Genomic DNA, 9,151 nt, shown 5'->3' with positions numbered 1-9,151 from the left:
TGAGGTCCGCGCGCGCTGCGCAGCCAGAGGCAGCAGGCATGGCGGAGGATGGAGGCGGTAGTGTCCAATGCAACAGTCGGGGTTGCCCATGAGAAGGTGGCGGTGTAGGCACACAGGCTACGTGGAGGCCGGCAGTGGTGGCCGGGCCATGGCGGGAGACCGTTTTCGTTGGGCTCCCTGAGGTGCGCTCCCTGAAGTCTCGGCGAGCCGTGACCCATGGGCTCGTTGAGCAGCCGAGTGCTGTGCCACCCGGGGTGAGCCCGAGCCCAGCAGGAGCCCGGTTCTGGGGCGGGGGGCTCGGCCTGGAGGCCGGAGAGTGGTGGCGACGCAGCCGCCCACGGCTTCTGTTACCGTCCGGGCAGCCGTAAGCGCAAGCGGAGCAGAGGGGCCTTCTGCTACTGTCACCTCGATTCTGAGACAGACGAGGATGAGCAGGAAGGGGACGGGCAGCAGCGACTCCTCAACACCCCTCGAAGGAAAAAATTGAAGAGTACGTCCAAATATATTTATCAAACATTATTTTTAAATGGTGAAAACAGTGGCATTAAGATTTGTGCTCTAGGAGAGGAATGGAGCTTACACAAAATATATTTATGTCAATCTGGCTACTTTTCTAGTATGTTCGGTGGTTCATGGAAGGAGTCCAGCATGAATATGATTGAACTGGAGATTCCAGACCAGAATATTGATATAGAAGCACTGCAGGTGGCATTTGGGTCACTGTATCCAGATGATGTCTTAATAAAGCCCAGTCCAGTTATTGCCATTTTGGCAGCAGCTTGTATGCTACAGTTGGATGGTTTAATACAGCAGTGTGGTGAGACGATGAAGGAAACAGTTAATGTGAAAACCGTATGTGGCTATTACACATCAGCACAGACCTATGGACTGGACTCTGTAAAGAAAAAGTGCCTTGAATGGCTTCTAAACAATCTGATGACTCACCAGAATGTTGAACTTTTTAAAGAACTCAGTATAAATGTCATGAAACAACTCATTGGTTCATCTAACTTATTTGTGATGCAAGTGGAGATGGATGTATACACAGCCCTTAAAAAGTGGATGTTCCTTCAACTTGTGCCTTCTTGGAATGGATCTTTTTTTTTTTTTTTTTTTTTTTTTTTTTTGCGGTACGCGGGCCTCTCACCGCTGTGGCCCCTCCTGCTACGAAGCACAGGCTCCAGACGCGCAGGCTCAGCGGCCATGGCTCACGGGCCCAGCCACTCCGCGGCATGTGGGATCCTCCCGGACCGGGGCACGAACCCGCGTCCTCTGCATCTGCAGGCAGACTCCCAACCACTGCGCCACCAGGGAAGCCCTGGAATGGATCTTTAAAACAGCTTTTGACTGAAACAGATGTCTGGTTTTCTAAGAGGAGAAAAGATTTTGAAGGTATGACCTTCCTTGAAACTGAGCAAGGAAAACCATTTGTGTCAGTATTCAGACATTTAAGGTTACAGTATATTATCAGTGATTTGGCCTCCACGAGAATTATCGAACAAGATTCTCCAGTACCTTCAGAATGGCTATCTTCTGTGTATAAACAGCAGTGGCTTGCTATGCTCTGGGCAGAACAAGACAGTGAGGTGGGGCCTCAAGAAATCAATAAAGAAGAGCTAGAGGGAAATAGCATGAGGTGTGGTAGAAAGCTTGCCAAAGATGGTGAATACTGCTGGCGGTGGACATGTTTTAACTTCGGCTTTGACCTGCTTGTAACTTACACCAATCGATACATCATTTTCAAACGCAAGACACTGAATCAGCCATGTAGTGGATCTGTCAGTTTACAACGTTGAAGGAGCATAACATTTAGATTACGTTTGGCTTCTTTTCATAGTAGTGGAAAACTAATACGGAGTAGAACAACTGGCTATCAAATACTTACACTTGAAAAGGACCAAGAACAAGTAGTGATGAACTTGGACAGCAGGCTTCTGATCTTCCCTTTATATATCTGCTGTAACTTCCTGTATATATCGCCAGAAAAAAGAACTGAAAATAATCCTCATCCAGAAAATCCAGAAAACTGAGGATCTCATCAGTTGGAAACAGTAGCAGTTTGTAAACTTTTCTGGCCAGCTTTAATTTAACGGCCCTGCAGATATTCACATCTGAGGTGACTAACAGTGACAAAGGCCTTATGAACTGTTCAGATAATACAGAAGACTATTCTTATCCTCATTACATTTCTATGCATATATAAAAAAACATTTTAAAGCCAAGAAAATATCTGTCAAACCGTTTGTTATAAAGATGTCGACCCATGCTTTTTAATTTGGCATCAGTAGAAAATTGCCGTAGGTAAATTTCACATTTCTCTGCAACCAAATATAGAGTTAATTTTTAGCTTGAACTTTGATCCTACCTAATGTTAGTGAACCTCAATTATCCATCTGTAAGTTTTATTTTTATTTGGCTAAAAGAATGCCAAAGGAATAATTTGGCCAATTATAAATGCTGTTTCAGTTGGTGTGTTTAAAGCTGTCCTTTAATTTTTTCAACTTCTCTTTATGATTCCTCCTCCTAGTCGAATATTCTTCCAATCTATATATGTTTTTAATCATTAAATATTTTTTCATGGTAAAAAAAAACAAAAAACCAACATTCGAATTATAGGGGTCCCAGAAGAAGAAGAGAAAAAGAAAGGGGCTGAGAAAATATTTGAAGACATTATAGTTGAAAACTTCCCTAATATGGGAAAGGAAACAATCAAGTCCAGGAAGCTCAGAGAGCCCCATACAGGATAAATCCAGGGAGAGACATGCCAAGACACAAATTAATCAAACTATCAAAAATTAAAGAAAAAATATTAAAAGCAGCAAGGGAAAAGAAACAAATAACATAGAGGGAATCCCCATAAGGTTAACAGCTGATCTTTCAGCAGAAACTCTGCAAGCCAGAAGGGAGTGGCAGGACATATTTAGAGTGATGAAAGGGAAAAACCTACAACAAAGATTACTCTACCCAGGAAAGATATTATTCCGATTCAACAGAGAAATTAAAACCTTTACAAAGAAGCAATTCAGCAATTCTCTCAATAAGAGAATTCAGCACCACCAAACTAGCATTACAACACATGCTAAAGGAACTTCTCTAGGCAGGAAACACAAGAAAAGGAAAGGACCTACAATAACAAACCCAAAACAATTTAGAAAATGGTAATAGGAACATACATATCGATAATTACCTTAAATGTAAATGGATTAAGTGCTCCAACCAAAAGACATAGACTGGCAGAATGGATACAAAAACAAGATCTGTATATATGTTGTCTACAAGAGACCCACTTCAGATCTAGGGACACATAAGACTGAAAGTGAGGGGAAGGAAAAAGATATTCCATGCAAATGGAAATCAAAAGAAAGCTGGAGTAGCAATTCTCATATCGGACAAAATAAACTTTAAAATAAAGACTATTACAAGAGACAAAGAAGGACACTACATAATCATCAAGGGATCAATCCAAATGGAAATATAACAATTGTAAGTATTTACACACCCAACATAGGAGTACCTCAATACATAAGGCAAATGCTAAAGATGCTTTCATGTAAAAGAATGAAATTAGAACACTCCCTAACACCATACACAAAAATAAACTCAAAATGGATTAAAGACCTAAATGTAAGGCCAGACACTATCAAATTCTTAGAGGAAAACACAGGCAGAACACTCTATGACATAAATCACAGCAAGATCCTTTTTGACCCACCCCCTAGAAAAATGGAAATAAAAACAAAAATAAACAAATGGGACCTAATGAAACTTAGAAGCTTTTGTACAGCAAAGGAAACCATAAACAAGATGAAAAGACAACCCTCAGGATAGGAGAAAATATTTGCAAATGAAGCAACTGACAAATGATTAATCTCCAAAATTTACAAGCAGCTCATGCAGCTCAGTATCAAAAAAACAAACAACCCAATCCAAAAATGGGCAGAAGACCTAAATAGACATTTCTCCAAAGAAGATATACAGATTGCCAACAAACACATGAAAGAACGCTCGACATCACTAATTATTAGAGAAATGCAAAACAAAACTACAATGAGGTATCACCTCACACCAGTCAGAATGGCCATCATCAAAAAATCTACAAACAATAAATGCTGGAAAGGGTGTGGAGAAAAGGGAACCCTCTTGCACTGTTGGTGGGAATATAAATTGACACAGCCACTGTGGAGAACAGTATGGAGGTTCCTTAAAAAACTAAAAATAGAACTACCATATGATCCAGCAATCCCACTACTGGGCATAAACCCAGAGAAAACCATAATTCAAAAAGAGTCATGTACCACAATGTTCATTGCAGCTCTATTTACAATAGCCAGGACATGGGAACAACCTAAGTGCCCATAGACAGATGAATGGATAAAGAAGATGTGGCACATATATACAATGGAATATTACTCAGTCATAAAAAGAAACAAAATTGAGTTATTTGTGAGGTGGATGGACCTAGAGACTGTCATACAGAGTGAAGTAAGTCAGAAAGAGAAAAACAAATACCATATGCTAACATATATATGGAATCTAAAAATAATAAAATAAAAAGTCATGAAGAACCCAGGGGCAGGACAGGAATAAAGACGCAGATGTAGAGAATGGACTTGAGGACACAGGGAGGGGGAAGGGTAAGCTGGGAAGAAGTGAGAGAGTGGCATTGACATATATACACTACCAAATGTAAAACAGATAGCTAGTGGGAAGCAGCCACATGGCACAGGGAGATCACCTCGGTGCTTTGTGACCACCTAGAGGGGTGGGATAGGGAGGGTGAGAGGGAGTTGCAGGAGGGAGGAGATATGGGGATATATGTTTATGTATAGCTGATTCACTTTGTTATAAAGCAGAAACTAACACACCATTGTAAAGCAATTATACTCTAATAAAGATGTTAAAAAACAAACAACAACAATAAAAAGATGCAAAAAACAGAAAGGATACACAGATAGGATCACAGGGAGCCACGACCTTGTGGAGGCGCATCGGTGGAGCTTGGGAGCCAACAGCTTGATTAGAGCCCTTCATACTTCTCTCTGTTTAAACTCTCTGCCTTAACAAAAGAGCAAGCATGCAGGGGCACTGAACTGTTTTCAATGTTCTGTACATGACTCAGGCTTCTATGCTGTTCATGTGTTTTGATATAAAGTTGAATAAACCAAACTCTAGTTGTTGCCATTGTTTTTTTTTTCTTTTTTTTTAACAACTTTATTGGAGTACAATTGCTTTACAATGGTGTGTTAGTTTCTGCTGTATTACAGAGTGAATCAGCTATATGTATACATATACCCCTGCATATCTCCTCCCTCTTGCATCTCCCTCCCACCCTCCCTATCCCACCCCTCTAGGTGGTCACAAAGCATGAAGCTGATTTCCCTGTGCTATGCAGCTGCCTCCTACTAGCTATCTATTTTACATTTGGTAGTGTATATATGTCCATGCCACTCTCTCACTTTGTCCCAGCTTACCCTTCCCCCTCCCCATGTCCTCAAGTCTATTTTCTACATCTGCATCTTTATTCCTGTCCTACCCCTAGGTTCTTCAGAACCTTTTTTTTTTTTTAGATTCCATATAGATGTGTTAGCATATGGTATTTATTTTTCTCTTTCTGACTTATTTCACTCTGTATGACAGTCTCTAGGTCCATCCACCTCACTACAAATAACTCAATTTCGTTTCTTTTTATGGCTGAGTAATATTCCATTGTATATATGTACCACATCTTCCTTATCCATTCATCTGTCGATGGACACTTAGGTTGCTTCCATGTCCTGGCTTGTAAATAGAGCTGCAATGAACATTTTGGTACATGACTCTTCTTGAATTATGGTTTTCTCAGGGTATATGCCCAGTGGGATTCCTGGGTCATATGGTAGTTCTATTTTTAGTTTTTTAAGGAACCTCCATACTGTTCTCCATAGTGGCTGTATCAATTTACATTCCCATGAACAGTGCAAGAGAGTTCCCTTTTCTCCACACCCTCTACAAACAGCACTTACTGTTTGTAGGTTTTTTGATGATGGCCATTCTGACTGGTGTAACACACTACTGTAAAGAAATTATACTCCAATAATGATGTTTAAAAAAAATTGTGTACTGAAAATTAGAAAAAGTTTAGTAAAACATATGTTAGTGCGGCCATAGAAGAATTGGACATGAAGACATCCAAAACTGCTTCTAATGCCAAGCATCAGTGATTCTATATTCTGAAGTTGACGTCTATAGTTCTATGATAATGCAAATTTTGACTCAATGATTTAATGGACAGCACTCTTGAAAATAAAATTCAAGCAATATTATGCCTGATAGAAAGCATTTTTTTAAAGTTCTTACGGATCTTAAAAATTGTATAATTGCAAATGTTCATTAGGATATAACTGAGTGGTCCTCTTTCCCTACTTACTAGTATATGCCAGGGTGCCATAATTTTAAGAGTAATTATGAAAGGAAAATGTACTCCCTCACAATGAAATTTATTTCATTCCTCTCAGTAAAAATGCCTTGGCAAATCTATGAAAATTATTATAGATGTAGAGAAGCTCTACTCTGGGGAAAAGACATTAAAATAGGGCATGGAGAAAAGAAAAAATAATCACATAATAGATGGAAATATTACATAATACTCCATAGATGAAAATGCCCGTTCTCTTTTGCACAGAAATAATAGAAGAATGCAGTAAAATCTGTTCACCATCTATGGAGGTCCCAGTGTTAGAAGATGTTTTATGTACTTTGCCTTTTTATTGTACCTCTGATTTTGGTTAGTTTATGGCTCTGCTTCAAGTTTACTTTTATAGAGATTAATGCAATTTATACAGTATATTTCATTTTATGATATACTTAACAATAAGTGGATAGTAATTAAGGCTGTGTGATATGGAGGAAAAATGCCCAGGAACTAAATACATTTAAAAAAAATGTGCTCTTTGAGTTTAATAGCATTTGATGTATTTAAATAGCTTAAATTAAATTAGAGTTAATAGAGTTTAAGTAAGGTTATAGTCAAAAAAGAAATATTCTCTCATAAAAAAGAAAGTTATTCTGGAGTCATGGACGTTTTTTCTCTTGATTCTCCGTGAAGAAACATCTTTGGGTTATTAGGAGTCTTCACGATTACCGTGCAGTCAAAGGCTCATGAATTGACGATGTTGCACGAGAACTAAGAAGTATTCCATTTCCACAGGTGAAATTTCCTACAGAAAACCCCAATGTAGGTATGAAGAAATTGTTAACACATCAGGCCAACCAAAATTCTACTACATTCCACATTCAAACATGCAGCAAAAATGACTGACATGAAGTGGAAATGGAGAATAGCCTCTCCAGCCAATCCTGTGCATAGGGAACCTCAGAGATGCTTTTCCCTAAATCAGACAAGTGAGGACTTGTTTAGGGTTTTTTGTTTGTTTCTCATTTAAATTGTGCAATGATGGACTTAGTTCTGGCATTGGACGGTGGCCTGCTTAGTTCTGGCACTGGATGGTGGCCTGCTTCTAAAGGCAGGATCAGGAGAGGAGTTGATGAGATAGTAGGAGGCTAGCAGAGCTTCAAAAGCCAGCAGAACCTGACTGGTGGCACCATCCTGGCTTCTGATAGGGCCAATCTTAACACCATCACATACACTGTCAGGGTCTCTTGGTGTTCACTAGTACTGGTATGTTTTTTCCAGATGTATGGATTGGCATATGACGTATGGGTCAAATACCCCTTTCCATTCCTTCAATAAATCAAATTCTAATGCTCTTAAAAAATAAATTCTAAATATCTAAAGCAACAACATCAATTTCATTTAAATCTTTATCCTTATATAGGTAAATTCAGATTTTTTTTAATGAAAATAAACCCGAAATTAGTCACACACACACACACACACACACACACACACACACACACACACAGAACAACTTTGGGAGGGAAGAAAAGAAAACCTGCCAAATAGAAGATATAAAGACAGTTCAACTACAAACTGAACTCCCTTTTTTTCCCTCTTGGCTCAGATGGAATGAAGCTGGAGTGATGTTAAGCTACACTGTCATTTCCATGGGAAGAGTAAAGGAATGACATAAAGTTTAATCCGCTATGCGTGGAGGCCAAACTACTTAGCTCAACTTTTGATTCTGGTTTGTTTATAAATGTATCTCACATTTTCTTTTGTAATCATTAGTACAGCAAATGTTGCATAGCACTTGGCACAATGCAGTTACTGAATAATGAATGAAAGAATTAGTTAATTAGTGAAAGAATATAAATTTCAGATGTCTTTACTCATTTGCTTAACTAAGATCCCAATCAAAACCGAAAGCCTCTTTTGGATTATCCTGTGAGTATTATAAGAGAACAATTCTCTCATTTCTCAAAAGAAAAAGGACTGACGTCTTTTGAATCAACTGAAACCCCCATCATTATTCTTAAATTTTAAAACAGAGCTTTAAAAGAATTCCTCCAATTACTTTAAAAGAAAAAAAACACAACTTCAAGTGTGATTTTCTGGTGACTTGGGTTCTTGATATTCTTTGATTTGCTTACTTTTTCTATAAAATGAATGGTGATTAAAGTATCTTATCATCCAAGTCACTATGAGTGGTGTAGTAAAGTATACGAAACATGAAGAAATATAATATGTTATATTTCTGATTAGCTGTGTGAATTCTGGCAAGTCATTTAGCCTATTTGGACCTTAGTTTCCTCACTGTGAAAGTTTCACTCAAGAGCTGTTGTGAGGACAAATAAGGTATGAACGTAATATAAGACACAATATCAATGGAAGACATTTCTGCAATATTTATGTAAACCACATTTTTTCAAGTTAGATCATTTAGAGAGAAAAACATATCTAGATTTAGAGATAAAAACATGTCTAGAAGAGTGGGTAAATGAAAAGAATACTGGACTTGGTATCAAGAGACGTATATTCAAGTCCCAACAGTTTTACCTTTGTAGACCAGAGCCCTTGGCCATTCTGAACCTCAGTTTCCTCATCTACAAAATGGAGGTAATAATACCTCACAGTGTGGTTGTGATCTAAGATATAGAGAAAATTAAGGAGAGACAGGAGCTAGTCTTTTCTGTGAGGAAACTACATAGTTCAGCCTCCTTCATTCCATGAAGATGAAGGGAAAGGCTGCAGGACCAAGGTGGGTTCCATCTC

At 38.7% G+C, this 9,151-nt stretch overlaps 1 protein-coding gene across 1 annotated transcript; it reads left to right on the top strand.

Moving 5' to 3' along the window:
• The first annotated feature begins 216 nt into the window (after positions 1 to 216).
• On the top strand, positions 217 to 2,030 carry LOC132434601 (germ cell-less protein-like 1). The gene is given in 2 exon segments (XM_060026303.1): positions 217 to 1,084; positions 1,318 to 2,030. Coding segments are annotated over 2 exon segments (1,581 nt in total).
• The last annotated feature ends 7,121 nt before the right edge of the window (positions 2,031 to 9,151 follow it).

The sequence above is a fragment of the Delphinus delphis genome, chromosome 11 (genome assembly GCF_949987515.2).
Source record: "Delphinus delphis chromosome 11, mDelDel1.2, whole genome shotgun sequence".
Taxonomy (NCBI): domain Eukaryota; kingdom Metazoa; phylum Chordata; class Mammalia; order Artiodactyla; family Delphinidae; genus Delphinus; species Delphinus delphis.
The sequence above is the reverse complement of the archived record's forward strand: the minus strand, read 5'-3'. Positions and strand labels throughout refer to the sequence as shown.